This window comes from Trachypithecus francoisi, unplaced genomic scaffold (genome assembly GCF_009764315.1).
Source record: "Trachypithecus francoisi isolate TF-2019V2 unplaced genomic scaffold, Tfra_2.0 Lachesis_group13, whole genome shotgun sequence".
NCBI lineage: Eukaryota > Metazoa > Chordata > Mammalia > Primates > Cercopithecidae > Trachypithecus > Trachypithecus francoisi.
Genome location: NW_022681458.1, coordinates 91,497,474 through 91,513,417, shown reverse-complemented (window position 1 = coordinate 91,513,417; position 15,944 = coordinate 91,497,474). Strand labels below are relative to the sequence as shown.

The 15,944-nt window shown below is 42.0% G+C and overlaps 1 protein-coding gene across 10 annotated transcripts in view; it reads left to right on the top strand.

Annotated features, from left to right (window-relative positions):
* The first annotated feature begins 8,216 nt into the window (after window positions 1-8,216).
* The window catches only part of RIF1 (replication timing regulatory factor 1), a 136,173-nt gene continuing 128,445 nt past the window's right edge, over window positions 8,217-15,944 (top strand). For 5 of the 10 annotated variants that reach the window (XR_004441769.1, XR_004441771.1, XR_004441770.1 and 2 more), the window contains exons 1-5: window positions 8,217-8,367; window positions 8,746-8,859; window positions 9,606-9,684; window positions 14,316-14,412; window positions 15,769-15,896. Coding sequence is in view for 5 of the 10 variants with exons in the window: in XM_033231532.1 (XP_033087423.1) it covers window positions 8,756-8,859; window positions 9,606-9,684; window positions 14,316-14,412; window positions 15,769-15,896 (408 nt within the window). In the remaining 5 variants the exon portion in view is untranslated. Of the gene's footprint in view, window positions 8,368-8,745; window positions 8,860-9,605; window positions 9,685-10,654; window positions 10,734-14,315; window positions 14,413-15,768; window positions 15,897-15,944 lie in introns of all 10 variants that reach the window. The other 5 variants (XM_033231536.1, XM_033231535.1, XR_004441772.1 and 2 more) reach the window with 4 other exon arrangements.

The window sequence follows — 15,944 nt, the reverse complement described above, 5'->3', positions numbered from 1 at the left end:
GATAGACAATTTCATGCTAGTCATAAGGCATGTTATTAGCTATGTATATTCATTATATATGAACTAGTGATTGGATGAAATAATCATAAAAATGTTTTTTCATCTATTACTTTTGTTGTTGTTGTTGTTGTTTGTTTGTTTTAGACAGAGTCTCACTCTGTTGCCCAGGCTGGACTGCAGTTGCACTACCTTGGCTCACTGCAACCTCTGCCTCCCAGGTTCAAGCGATTCTCTTGCCTCAGCCTCCCAAGTAGCTGGGGTTATAGGTGCGTGCCACCATGCCCAGCTAATCTTTGTATTTTTAGTAGAGATTAGAGATGGAGGCCAGGTGTGGTGGCTCATGCCTGTAATCCAAGCACTTTGGGAGGCCGAGGTGGGGGGATCACGAGGTCAGGAGATCGAGACCATCCTGGCTAACACGGTGAAACCCCGTCTCTACTAAAAATACAAAAAATTAGCTGGGCATGGTGGTGGACGCCTGTAGTTCCAGCTACTCGGGAGGCTGAGGCAGGAGAATGGCGTGAACCCGGGAGGCAGAGCTCGCAGTGAGCCGAGATCACGCCACTACACTCCAACCTGGGCGACAGAGAGAGACTCCGTCTCAAAAAGAAAAAAAAAAAGATTAGAGATGGAGTTTCGCCATGTTGACCAGGCTGGTCTCAAATTCCTGACCTCAAGTGATCTGCCCGCCTCAACCTCTCAAAGTGCTGGGATTACAGGCATGAGCCACCACGCCTGGCCATCTATTAATTCTTGAAAAGTCTATCAGAGGATCAGCTAAAATTAAAAAGCCAAAATAGACCTCAAAGTGTGACTTTAAAAAGAAAAAAAAAAAAAGTGTGACTTCTTTAAATAAAGCCAATAAAATAGTTAACAACTTGGGCAGTATTTCAAATGTCTCTCAGAACCCTTATAACTTCATATTTTCAAGGGTATTTACTATGTATTATTTTATTGAAGTTTTTTTTTTTTTTTAGACAGAGCCTTGCTCTCTCGCCTAGGCTGGAGTACCGTGGTGCGGTTTCAGCTCACTGCAACCTCCGCCTCCTGGGCTCAAGCAATTCTCATGCCTCAGCCTCCTGAGTAGCTGGGACTACAGGTGCATGCCACCATGCCCGGCTAATATTTGTATTTTTAGTAGAGATAGGGTTTCACCATGTTGGTCAGGCTGGTCTCAAACTCCTGACCTCCAGTTTTCCACCCACCTCGGCCTCTCAAAGTTCTAGGATTACAGGCATGAGCCACTGGGCCCCGCCGTGAAGCAAAGATTATTCTTGGACAACATTGCATCTATGAGTACTGGAGTGAATAACAAATTATTTGTGGCTCATAATTTCTCATAAAACACTCACTTCACCTACTATGAGTAACATATAAATATTGTTGATGGATTGTCAGGTAGAAAAAAAATGAACAGAACACAAATTTTATCATGCCAGGGATTAAAAAGATATTTTTCCCATTATACCTAAATCGTAACAGAAAATAAAGTTCTTTCAAACTTCTTAGTGCAGGATTTGTCAGTAGTATGCTATTTGTGTATGTGTGACTTAAAAAATGTTTTCCTAGGCCGGGTGCGGTGGCTCACGTCTGTAATCCCAGCACTTTGGGAGGCCGAGGCGGGCAAATCATGAGGTCAGGAGTTCGAGACCAGCCTGGTCAACATGGTGAAATCCCATCTCTACTAAAAATATAAACATTAGCCAGGCATGAGGGCGGGCCTGTAATCCCAGCTATTCAGGAGGCTGAGGCAGGAGAATTGCTTGAATCCGGGAGGCAGAGGTTGCAGTGAGCCAAGATGGCACCACTACACTCCAGCCTGGGCAGCAGTGCGAGACTCTGTCTCAAAAAAAGAAAGAAAAAAATTTTTTTTTCCAAAATTGACAAATTATAATTGTATATATTTACGGGGTACAAAGTGATGTTATAATTTGTGAATGCCATGTGAACTAACTGAATAAAGATAATTAACATACTCATCACCTCAAATACTTACTGTTTTTTGTGGTGGGAACATTTAAAGTTTACTCTCTTAGCAATTTTTAAATGTACAATACATTATTATTAAATATATTCCTTCATAGTTCTCAAAAGCAAATATATTACTCCTATATGAGACTTTGTACACTTTGACCTATTTTCTCCTATCGCCTAACCCCCAGTCTCAGATAACCACCACTCTACTCTCTGCTGAGTTTGATGGTTTTAGATTCCGTAGATAAACGAGAAAATGTGGTATTTTCTTTTCTTTCTTCTTCTTTTTTTTTTTTGAGACAGTGTCTCGCTTTGTCTGTCGCCTAGGCTGGAGTGCAATGGTGCAATATAAGCTCACTCCAACCTCCGTCTCCTGGGTTTAAGCAATTCTCCTGCCTCAGCCTCGCAAGTAGCTGGAATTAAAGGTGCATGCCACCACACCTGGCTAATTTTTGTATTTGTAGTAGAGATGGGGTTTCACCACGTTGGCCAGGCTGGTCTCAAACTCCTGACCTCAGGTGATCCACCCGCCTCGGCCTCCCAAAGTGCTGGGATTACAAGCATGAGTCACTGTGCTCGACTTATTTCACTTAGCATATTGTTCACCAACTCCATTCAAGTTATCACAAATCAAACAGTTTCCTGCTTTTTAAAGACTGAATAATATTTCATTGTGTAGAATGAATAATATTCCATTTTATTTATCCATTCATCTATTGATGGACATTGGTTGATTCCATAATTTAACTATTGTGAATAGTGCTGCAATGCACAGAGGACGGCAGACATCTCATCAACATACTGATGAAGAGACATACTGATGAGTTCAAGCCTTTTGGGTAAATACCCAGCAATGGGGTTGCTAGATCATATGGTAATGCTATTTTTAGTTTTTTGAGGACCCTTTGGTTTCCCATAATGGCTGTACTAATTTACATTCTCACCAACAGTGTTCAACATTTCCCTTTTCTCCACATCCTCACCAACATTTGTTATCTCCTGTCGTTTGGATAATAGTCATTCTGACAGGTGTGAGGTGATATCTCATTGTGGTTTTGATTTGCTTTTCCTGAATGATTATCAATGTTGAAAATGTTTTCATATAACTGTTCAACATTTGTATGTCTTCTTTTGAGAAATGTCTATTTAGGTCCTTTGCCCATTTTTAAATCACATTATGTTTTCTTGCTACTGAGTTATTTGAGTTCCTTAAATATTTTGGATATTGACCCTTACCAGATGTGTGGTTTGCAATACATTCTCCCATTCCATAGGTTATCTCTTTACTCTGCTGATTGTTTCCTTTGCTGAGCAGAAGATTTATAGTTTGATGTAATCCCATTTGTCTATTTTTGCTTTTGTTGTCTAGGCTTTTGGAGTGAAATCCAAAAAATCATTGCCCAGACCCAGACCAATGTCAAGAAGTTTTTCCATTGGTTTTTTTCTAGTAGTTTTACAGTTTCAGGTCTTATGTTTAAGTCTTTAATCCATATCGAGTTTTTTTTTTGTTTTTTGTTTTTGTTTTTGAGGCGGAGTCTCACTCTGTCGACCAGGCTGGAGTGCAGTGGTGTGATCTCAGCTCACTGCAACCTCCGCCTCCCGGGTTCAAGCAATTCTAGTGCCTCAGCCTCCCAAGTAGCTGGGATTACAGGCACTTGCCACTATACCCAGCTAATTTTTGTATTTTTAGTAGAGATGGGTTTCACCATATTGGGCAGGATGGTCTTGATTTCCTGACCTCATGATCCGCCCACTTTGGCCTCCCAAAGTGCTGAGATTACAAGCATGAGCCACTGTGCCTGGCCTTCAGTTGATTTTTATATAATTCTGCACAATTTTTAAATTATAAGAATTAAACTAATTATATTTTAGAAAAGAATTAAGAAATTTTAAATTAATACAATGTATTCATGTATTCACTTAAATGCTTATTAAATGCCTATTATGTGCCAAGATTTGTGCTAAGCATTGAACTTTGATGTAAGTATAGTCTTCTAATTTTACTGATGAAGATGTGGTAATTTTGAGTATTTTTCTGGAGGACCTCAAGTCACACAGTGGCACAGCGAGTAAACACTCATTTCTTTGATTCAAAGCTGAGGTCATTGCATTTACTACAATAATTTGGATTACAGATGAATACTTGATTTTACTAAATGAATTACTATATGAGCCCTTTACATAGTGGGCTCCCATAGGACTTTACACTTTATTTTTCTTACAAGATTTAGTAATAAATCTATCATGAAAGCCATTTTACCACAGTGCCTTGTGCAGGGTAGAGCTCACTACATTTTGATGAATGAAAGTAGTTTAAGTAGACTTGTTGTTACACATGGCTAGATTAAAGTTCTCTGTTTTAATTTACTCTTTAAGCTTTACATGGCTTATTTATAAATCCAGGAAAGTAATTCGTCTTAGAACTATTGTGAGAAATAAATGAGATAATGCTTGTATGGACTGGGCGTGGTGGCTTTCGCCTGTAATCCCAACAGTTTGGGAGGCCAACACTTGAAGTCAAGTGTTCCAGATCAGCCTGGTCAACATGATGAAACCCCATCTCTGATAAAAATATAAACATTAGCTGGGTATGGTGGTGCACACCTGAAATTCCAGCTATTTGGGTGGCTGAGGCATGAGAATCACTTCAACACTGCAACATTTGAGGTTGCAGTGAGCTGAGATTGCATCACTGCACTCCAGCCTGGGCAACAGAGCGAGACTCTGCCTTGAAAAGAGAAAAAAAAAAAAAAAAAGAAAGAAAGATAATGCATGTATGGTACCAGGCACTCAATAAAAAGTTTAAAAAAAAAAAAAAAAAAAAGCAATGTTCTAGCCCTGAAATAATATGTTTAGGTGTATTTAGGCTATAAATTGAGATTTTTAGATACACATTGGTGGGCAGATCTAAGAATTATTGAGAAGGGAGAATCATTAGGACCACTGGGGACAAGTAAGAGAAAGGAGTCATTGATAGACATAGATTATAGGCTTCATGTTTGCTGAGTAATGTGTGCTTAATGTGGCTGGGCATGGTGGTTCACGACTATAACCTCAGCACTTTGAAAGGTTAAGGTGGGAGAATTGCTTGATCCCAGGAGTTTGAGACCAGTCTGGGCAACATAGCAAGACCTCATCTCTACAAAAAATAAACATTAACCAGGCATAGTGGTGCATGCCTGTAGTCCCAACTACTTAGGAGGCTGAGGTGGGAGGATCACTTGAGCCCAGGAGGTAGAGGCTGCAGTAAGCCATGTTTGCACCACTGCACTCCAGCCTGGGTGACAGAGCAAGTCTCTGTCTCAAAACAAAACAAAAAAACATGAATGAGGAAGTTAGAAAGGAATATTGGATTGCAGATATAAGGCTCTTCGTCTAGAAAGGGAAGATGATCTGGGGAGAAGAGATGTAGGATTTAGAGAGGGAAAGATAGAAACTGTGTACTAGTTGGATGAATGGATGAAAGGATGGATGAATTAATATATGAACAAATTATTTCAAATTATATTTATTGAGTGCTAGGTATATGAATTTATTGCCCAAAGGTAGCAGATCCAGGAGGGTAGCTATAAACATTTCTATAGAAATTTATATGGAATTTCTATAAAAGAGAAGTTTTGGGGTAGCAACCAAGTTGTAAGGGTGTGTGAAGAGGGGTCTGGGTGGGGAAGGGTATTTGTTTTCATTCTGTAATCCCTTAGCACTCTAGATCAGATTGAGAAAATGTCAAATGCCAGGGAGGGGCGCTGATGAGATGAGATTACAGATGGAACTAATCCCCCTCAGGCTACCTGTCAACTCCTACTCACTGCTACTGCACTCAAACACCTACCACCAAACAACAATAAATTAATGAGATACTCATTTTATCAGATCAATAGCATGATAGCAGGGAGGCAGGAGCATTTAATTCTCCATGAAGAGAATGTGTGTGGTTGGAGAGTAGATGAGGGAAAGATTTCACAAAAAGGTGTGATTTTAGTTGACTCTTTTTTTTTTTTTTTTTTTAAGACAGTCTCGCTCCGTTGCCCCGGCTGGAATGCAGTGGCGCAATCTTGCCTTGAATCCGCCTCCCAGGTTCAAACGATTCTCCTGCCTCAGCCTCCTGAGTAGCTGGGATTACAGGCGTGCACCACCACGCCCGGCTGATTTTTGTATTTTTAGTAGAGAAGGGGTTTCACCATATTAGCCAGGCTGGTCTTGAACTGACCTCAGGTGATCCACTTGCCTCAGCCTTGAAAAGGGTTGGGATTATAGGTATGAACCAGCTGACTCTTATATATTACTCTTGAAGAAGGTAATTAATATTCTAAATACATGCTGTAAATAAAAGTCTTCAAAGACACAGAGAGGCTGGAGATCTTAGCAAACTGTTCAGAATCTGATGAAGTGGGAGTAATCTGGAGATGAAGAACAAGCAGTGGCCCAATCATGATAGGCTTGCATTTTATGTCAAAAGTTTTGAAATCCATCCTGTTGCTGATGGGAATGGCCAGAGTATTTTAGGCACAGGAATGACAATGATAAAATCTTACATAACATTTTTTAGCTACTTATAAGGCTGAGGCAGGAGGATCATCTGAACCCAAGAAGTTCAGGGCTGCAGTAAGTCATGATCACACCACCAATTGCACTCCAGCCCAGGCAACAGAGCAAGGCCTTGTCTTTAAAAATAATAAAATTTAAAACATAACATTTTTGGAAGATCAAAGAACCATACATATGAAAGAAATACAAGCAACATGACCCCCCCCCCGTCCTTTAATTATAAACGGGAAATTATGAAAAAAAAAAAAGCAAAATCCCTGTTCTCACAGAATTTATATTCCAATGGGTAGAGGCAGACATTAAAAAAACCACACACAGCCCGGCACGGTGGCTCGTCTGTAATCCCAGCACTTTGGGAGGCTGAGGCGGGCGGGTCACGAGGTGAGGATTTCGAGATCAGCACGGCCAAGATGGTGAAATCCCCGTCTCTACTAAAAATACAAAAATTAGCTGGGTGTGGTGGCAGGCGTCTGTAATCCCAGCTGCTCCGGAGGCTGAGGCAGAGACTCGCTTGAACCCTGGAGGCAGAGGTTGCAGTGAGCCTAGATCGCCTACTGCACTCCAGCATGGGCTAAAGAACGACGCTCCGTCTCAAAAAAAAAAAAAAGAAAAGTAAAAAAAAAGGAAAAAGAAAAGGGGAGCAGCATATTAACAATAAGGATAAATGACTGTCATTGTGTTTACCGAAGTTTCTGTAGGGAAGAAGCCCCGGCCAAATCCCACCCTTCCACCCCCCCAGGGGCCTAAGAGAAGAATGCACATCCTCGGGAGCTACCTAAATCTACTGAATTACAATGCATAAAGGCGGGGCCCAGGAAGCTGCAGTTTAATAACGAATATCCCCAGGCCATTGTTATGTACGCTTAAGACTTGAGAACCATTGGCCTCTCAAACCTTTTCTCACTTCACCTATTAAAAGCCCTGTTTTATAGAGGAGGAAATTGAGGCATAGGTTAACTAACTTGCTAAAGTCACATGGAACCAGAGCTGGAATCTAGACCTTCTTGAGATACAGCTCTTTTCTTTTCTTTTCTTTTCTTTTTTTTTTTTTTGAGAGACGGAGTCTTACTCTGTCGCTCAGGCTGGAGTGCAGTGGCGTGATCTCGGCTCACTGCAATCTCCGCCTCCCGGGTTCAAGCGATTCTCCTGCCTCAGCTTTCCAAGTGGCTGGGACTACAGGCGTGCGCCACCACACCCAGCTAATTTTTGTTTTTGTTTTTTTTGTTTTTTTTTTTTTTTTTTTTAAGTAGAGACGGGCTTTCACCATGTGTTGGCCAGGCTGGTCTCGAACTCCTGACCTCAGGTGACCCGCCCACCTCAGCCTCAGCCTCCCAAAGTGCTTGGATTACAGGTGTGAGCCACTGCGCCCGGCCAGCTCTTAGTCTTAAACCTAACAGTACGTTATCTCCTTTTGCTGATTTGTAGCTAAAACTTCAACAAGCACTGGACTTGGATTTTGAACACTTAGTCTGAAGGTCCACTAAGTTCAGTCTAGTGAGTGTGCGCAATTAAGTCACATTTTGAATTTCAAGTCTCTCGCCTTAGGCAAAACACTACCACCTGATGCTGACCAGAGGGGCGAGACACGGCAGCTGGGCAGGGAACGGATGGGAAGGGAGTCGATCGATAACTCCAGTGCGCCGCTGACTGTTGGATTGCCTCGAACTTCTCCCGCCAGGCCTAACCTACTCCCGCGCACTCCTGGGCCCGCCCCGCCGCCATCTTGGTCTAGGAGGGAGAGCGCCGCACGCGTGAGTAAACAGCCGGAGCAGGGAAAGTCAAGCTCTGGCAGCGTCCGGGTGCTGAGGGGCAGAGGCGAAGAGGACCTTGTGCTGATCTTCCTAGGTGGGATAAATATCGGGATCACAGTGATAGGCCGCGGGGAGCCCTTAGTCTGCCCACCCTCCGCCCCCTCGCGGCGAGATGCCTCGTTCCCCGGGCTTCTCCCGCCCTCTGCAGATCTCCTCCCTCTGTTGAAAGCTGCCCGGGAAAGTGGTGGCGGGAGCGGGCCCAGGCCCGAATGTGGCGTGGCCTCAGGTTCCTGGTGCCGGGCGCCGGAGGAGGTTCGCGCTGGGTTTTGGTGCTTCGGAGGCCTGGGGTGCAGACGCGGCGTGGCTGTGAGGCCGGGGCGGGCGTGCGGGTGTGAGGGCCGGACTCACACGGCCGCCGCGGGGCTGTTTCCATCGGTCACTGGATTTTCTCCTCTTCCGGTTCGGGCCTCAGGGTGGCCGACATGACGGCCAGGGGTCAGAGCCCCCTCGCACCGCTGTTGGAGACTTTGGAAGACCCTTCTGCCTCCCATGGAGGGCAGACTGACGCTTACCTGACTCTGACCAGGTGAGGTCCGCCACGGGGCGTTGCTGGGTGGAGGGAGCGCTCTATAGTGGGGAGAAAGAAGGTGGTTGGGAGGGGCGCGTAGAATGATTGTGAGTTCTAGAAGTCTGGCAAATGTGGGGACACCCGAGTCGCGGACGCGTTGGGGGGCGGGGGAGATGTATCCTAGGTGACGTTCTCGGGTACTGCTGCTGGTGCGCTTGAGGTGTGTGTTTGGAACGAGGGAGCTTGCACGTGTTTTGCAAGCGAGGGGTTTTTTAAAGTTTCGCTTGGAAGTAGTTGTTGGAGGAGGGGTTTTCAGCGTAAACCTCCGATGTGTTGGGAAAATGTGGCTACCCAGAGTTTTTTTTTTTGTTTTTGTTTTTTAACAGCAATAAACTGATTTTTATTAATTGCAAAATGATTCAAAGTAATTTTCATAGACATGTACTAAACTTTTGTAAAACCTTTTGTAAAGGCTTAGTAAATCGTTAGTAACTAGGGATAGGGATCCCCGTTCTGTCTTTTTGGAGTCAGGCTGTCACAACTTGCGTGTAACGGATGTAAAAAGTTATTCTGAGGGTTTTTCTACTTTCATTTCTGATATATATTGCATTGTATATTCTATATGCCCTTAAGGACCTTACCTACTGGGTTAATTCATTTACAAGAGTTAGAAAGTAATTTTTAAAAAGATTGTGCATGTATTTTAGGGAGTTTTTTTTTTTTCCTGTCAACTATCTAAACTTGTGTTCTTCCTGCTTTTTAAGTCGTATGACTGGAGAAGAAGGAAAAGAAGTAGTTATAGAAATCGAGAAAAAGCTTCCTCGGCTGTACAAAGTTTTAAAGGTATGTATTGGTTTGTTAAATAGTTTTTCACTTTTGGTAGTTTGTTTTGTTGTTGTTGTTGTTGTGTTGCGGTGGAGTTTCGCTCCTGTTGCCCAGTTTCGCTCCTGTTGCAGTGGCTCGGGCTTGGCTCACTGAAACCTCTGCTTTTCGGGTTCAAGCGGTTCTCCGGCCTCAGCCTCCTGAATAGCTGGGATTACAGGCATCCGTCACCACCCCGGCTAATTTTGTATTTTTAGTAGAGAAGGGGTTTCTCCATATTAGTCAGGCTGGTCTCCAACTCCCGACCTCAGGTGATCCTCCTTCCTCGGCCTCCCAAAGTGTTGGGATTACAGGCGTGAGCCACCTTGCCAAGCCACTTTTGGTGGTTTTTAAAAGTTTTGCCAGTTGACTCAAAAGCTTTGAATCTAAAATGTAACAGTAGTAATACTGATTATAATACTCTTTATTGTTACTTAAAGCTTCTCAGGTACTTTCTTAATTACCTTACATGCTTTATCACTTAACTCTCCATAGTACCATGAGATTATTTCTTAATGATCACTTTGCAGGTGAAGAAATTAATTTAATTTGCCTAAGTTGCCTAAGGGCACTTGAATCTGAGTTTGTGCTCTTGAAAGCAGTGATCAGAGATTAACCTGTTTTCTTTCCTTTGGGAATCTACATCTAAGTAAGTGATTTTAAAATTACAGTTGTCTTTGGTCTACTCTGTAGGTAGCATTAATTTCTTTTTCCTCATTCACCCTCAGTTTTTGCTACAACTGTTACCTTTTTTGCTTTAGGGAAATGATGTTTGACATCATACATAGGACCTGTGTTCGTGTCTTCACTTGCCTACTCAGTGGCTTCCTGACCATCCTTAACATCTTTTAGATTTTCTTGTTTTTAGAATGAAAAAGTTGAACTTTATCTCCAATGTTTTTTTTTTTTTTCCTGTCAACTATCTAAACTTGTGTTCTTCCTGCTTTTTAAGTCGTATGACTGGAGAAGAAGGAAAAGAAGTAGTTATAGAAATCGAGAAAAAGCTTCCTCGGCTGTACAAAGTTTTAAAGGTATGTATTGGTTTGTTAAATAGTTTTTCACTTTTGGTAGTTGTTTTGTTGTTGTTGTTGTTGTGTTGCGGTGGAGTTTCGCTCCTGTTGCCCAGTTTCGCTCCTGTTGCAGTGGCTCGGGCTTGGCTCACTGAAACCTCTGCTTTTCGGGTTCAAGCGGTTCTCCGGCCTCAGCCTCCTGAATAGCTGGGATTACAGGCATCCGTCACCACCCCGCTAATTTTGTATTTTTAGTAGAGAAGGGGTTTCTCCATATTAGTCAGGCTGGTCTCCAACTCCCGACCTCAGGTGATCCTCCTTCCTCGGCCTCCCAAAGTGTTGGGATTACAGGCGTGAGCCACCTTGCCAAGCCACTTTTGGTGGTTTTTAAAAGTTTTGCCAGTTGACTCAAAAGCTTTGAATCTAAAATGTAACAGTAGTAATACTGATTATAATACTCTTTATTGTTACTTAAAGCTTCTCAGGTACTTTCTTAATTACCTTACATGCTTTATCACTTAACTCTCCATAGTACCATGAGATTATTTCTTAATGATCACTTTGCAGGTGAAGAAATTAATTTAATTTGCCTAAGTTGCCTAAGGGCACTTGAATCTGAGTTTGTGCTCTTGAAAGCAGTGATCAGAGATTAACCTGTTTTCTTTCCTTTGGAATCTACATCTAAGTAAGTGATTTTAAAATTACAGTTGTCTTTGGTCTACTCTGTAGGTAGCATTAATTTCTTTTTCCTCATTCACCCTCAGTTTTTGCTACAACTGTTACCTTTTTTGCTTTAGGGAAATGATGTTTGACATCATACATAGGACCTGTGTTCGTGTCTTCACTTGCCTACTCAGTGGCTTCCTGACCATCCTTAACATCTTTTAGATTTTCTTGTTTTTAGAATGAAAAAGTTGAACTTTATCTCCAATGTTTCTTTTTTTTTTTTTTTTTGAGACGGAGTCTTGCTCTGTTGCCCGGGCTGGAGTGCAGTGGCCAGATCTCAGCTCACTGCAAGCTCCGCCTCCCGGGTTTATGCCGTTCTCCTGCCTCAGCCTCCGGAGTAGCTGGGACTACAGGCGCCCGCCACCTCACCCGGCTAGTTTTTTGTATTTTTAGTAGAGACGAGGTTTCACCGTGTTAGCCAGGATGGTCTCGATCTCCAGACCTCGTGATCTGCCCATCTGCCTCCCAAAGTGCTGGGATTACAGGCTTGAGCCACCGCGCCCGGCCTCCAATGTTTCTTTGAGTTCTTATTTTTATGACCTTGTTCCTTTTTTAAAAAATTTTTTTGTGTTTTTATTATGACCTTGCTCTTGTGCTTTTATTTTTGTTTTTAATTATTAAAATTGAGGTGGGGATCTTGATAGGTTGCCTAAGCCAGTCTCGAACTCCTGGGTCCAAACGATCCTCCCACCTCAGCCTCCTTACTAACTGAGATTACAAGTAGGTGCCACCATGCCCAACTTTTATGCTTTTTGTTTGTTTGAGACAGAGTCTTGCTCTGTCACCCATGCCGGAGTGCAGTTTCACAATCTTAGCTCACTGCAACCTCTGCCTCCCACGTTCAAGTGATTCTCCTGCCTCAGCCTCCTGAGTAGCTGGGATTACAGGCATGCCCTCACCACGTCCGGCTAATATTTTTAGTAGAGATGGGGTTTCATCATGTTGACCAGGCTGGTCTTGAACTCCTGACCTCAGGTGATCTGCCCGCCTTGGCCTCCCAAAGTGCTGGGATTACAGGTGTGAGCCACCGTGCCCAGCCATATGCCTTTAAACAAGTGTTTCTTCCAGACACGTATTGTACATTTTAACGTGATTTTTGGCTAAGTATTAGAGATACTGCCTACTCTTGGTGTTGTCTATTGCATACTTTTTTTTGTTTTTTTGTTTTTTTGGGAGGGACGGAGTTTTGCTCTTGTTGCCCAGGCTGGAGTGCAGTGGCTTGAACACCTCCCGGGTTCAAGCTGTTCTCCTGCCTCAGCCTCCCAAGTAGCTGGGATTACAGGCATACGCCACCATGCCCGGCTAATTGTTTTTCGTATTTTTAGTAGGGACGGGGTTTCTCCATGTTGGTTGGCCACTGTGCGCAGCCTTATTGCATACATTTTGAGTCAAGTTGCATTGTTTGTAAATAGGATTTGTACCTGAAATTATTTGCATGCACCTGGAAGGTTGATAATAGGACAATAGCAATTTTAAGCAATGAAAGGATAATTGAATTCTTTCAGAGTAGTAACCATACCAGGTAAAGTAAAACATGTTTCTATGTTGTGTTTAGAGTTCAACTAGGATTGTGTCTAGGTATCCACAACATTCTTGAAAATGACACATTATCGTTAAGGAACAGTTTCAAGTACGTTTAATGAAAATTAATCACAGACATTTACTAGCTATTATCCAGGAGATATAGTAGTAGCTCTCAAAGTATTAAGCCTTACTTAGTTGCTTACACCTGGTTGCTGTATTATATCCCTTACATTCTGTACTCTAGGGATTGCATTTTTTGGCTTCGTTTTGTAAATACGGAAGACACTGTAGGGAAGTATCTGCTCGTATATTTAACCATTAACATTTGCTGTTCTGCTCAGGAATAACAGTTGAGGATTCCTTGGATATTTGATTCAAATAGATATGGGGGATTTTGAAGATAAATCCCTTTGGAGTAGGAAATGGTACAAGGAAATGGGGTACAGGGTAAAAGTAAACATACTGAGATCCTCTTTGACAGATTTGGCCTTTTATAGCTTTTACATAAATAGTATGAGTTGGACTTTCAATTCTAGATTGACAGCCAGGCAAGGTGGCTCACGCCTATAATCCCAGCACTTTGGGGGTCTGAGGCGGGTGGATCACCTGAGGTCAGGAATTCGAGACCAGCCTGGCCAACATAGTGAAACCCCCATCTCTACTAAAAATACAAAAAATGAGCCAGGCATGGTGGTGCACGCCTGTCATCCCAGCTACTCTTGAACCTGGGAAGCAGAGGTTGCAGTGAGAGATTATTGCAGTGAGCTGAGATTACATCATTGCACTCCAACCTGGGCAACAAGAGCGAAACTCTGTCTCCGAAAAAAAACAATTTCTAGATTGACATGGATTGAAATTCTCTTATGTATAAAGGTTTAAAAAATTGTTTTATATAACTACTAATTGAGATAATAATATATACTTTATAAATGTTACATTCTAACCCCTTCTCCCAGTCTTGGAGGAAGAGATGTCACTCCACTCTAAAGTTAGGATGTTAGCTTTTGCATTTGAGTCTCTTGTTTACTCAGTGGAAGGGCCTTACTCCCTTTTCCCTGTTACGTCTTTAGCATTTTTCATCTCTTGACCTCTTTTTCTTTGCTTTCATAGGTATAGAGATATCCTTTATCTTCATTCAGTTGATCTCGATCCAGTTTCCTCTCCTTTCTTTACCAAACTGTACACATGGCCTTCTGATTTTATTCCTTGTTTATTTTTATTTTTTATGCATATTCTCAAGGATTTGTTGGAGTAAAATGTGATGAATTTGTTTGTTCTGTAATTGACTTCTGCTTTCTAAAGATTGATTTACAGTTGTGCTTGTTTGTAATAAATGTGGTTTTGTTTTTGTAGACTCACATTTCCAGTCAAAACTCGGAGCTGAGTAGTGCTGCTCTACAAGCCCTGGGGTTTTGCTTATTTAATCCCAAAATTACCTCAGAATTATCAGGTAGATAAATTTCTTATGACTGTCACTATTTTTAGAGTATAAAGTATAAATTTTAAGTATAAATAATTTGATGCTGTTAAAAGTACTATTATCTCTGGATTAGTTTCAGAACCTGTAGTTTAAGGTTTGCTTTTAAGAAAGAAAGTATGTTTAGATTATCATCACCTACCTGTAGCTCTAACTTTGATACTACAAAATTTGCTCATAAAAATCAGGGGTATTTGACGCCTGTAGTCCCAGCTACTCGGGAGGCTGAGGCAGGAGAATGGCATGAACCCGGGAGGCGGAGCTTGCAGTGAACTGAGGTCACGCCACTGCACTCCAGACTGGGAGAGCGAGTGAGACTGTCTCAAAAAAAAAAAAAAAAAAAAGGTTATGTGCCAGGTGCGGTGTCTCATACCTGTAATCCCAGCACTTTGGGAGGCTGAGGCGGGCGGATCACCTAAGGTCGGGAGTTGGAGACCAGCCTGGCCAACATGGAGAAACCCCATCTTTACTAAAAATACAAAAAAAATTAGCCGGGCATTATGGCGCATGCCTGTGATCCCAGCGACTCAGGAGGCTGAGGCAGGAGAATCACTTGAACGCGGGAGGCGGAGGTTGCAGCGAGCCAAGATGGTGCCATTGCACTCCAGCCTGGGAAAGGAGTGAAACTCCGTCTCAAACAAAAAATAAAATAAAAAAGGGTATTTAAACATGATTGCTGTAAAAATGGAAATTTTTATTTAGGCATATGCACTAAGGAATATGCTGAATTGAAAAGTTCTTTGACATAATGATAAATGTGGGATAATTTGGAACTAAAAGTGGTAATAAAAGCACAGAACCTAATGCTTTCCAAGTTTTCAAGTAGTCTGCACTGTTGTTGCATAGTTAGATGATTTCCATTGTAAAGGAATCTCTTATCTTTAGAGAAGGAAAGTTAGGAATAAAGATGTCAAAGTTGTTACCATCTGTTTTTGAGGGAAAAGCCGCTGCTTGCTCTTTTTTATACACGGAAGTGTTAGCGACCTAAAGCAGGAGTTGTTCATTTTGGAGCAGAGATGCAGGATTGAAAACATCTTACCAAAAATTGTCTTGTATGTTCAAACCTACAATGATATCTGTAGTTACTTCAATTGCACAAGAAAGTCTGATTTGGTGTCTGTTGTTTATTTTCTCTCAGTATACCTTCACCTCTAATCTGAATTTTGTGTTTTGGGGAGAAGTTTGGTATCAGCATTGGTTCTCTGATCTATTCTCTGGATATACTTTTAATTTTATGATTGATGAGTATATTGTTTTCTCTAGTTTTATATTTGAGACTTTAAAGAGTATCAACTATTCTATGCAAAATTAAAACTGCTTGTTTTTCAGAGGCAAATGCTCTAGAATTGCTTTCAAAATTGAATGATACCATTAAGAGTTCAGACAAAAATGTACGTACCAGAGCACTTTGGGTGATATCTAAGCAGACATTTCCCTCTGAAGTGGTTGGCAAAATGGTGAGTATAGTTTTTGGGTATGCCGTCTTAACTATATGCCAATTAAAA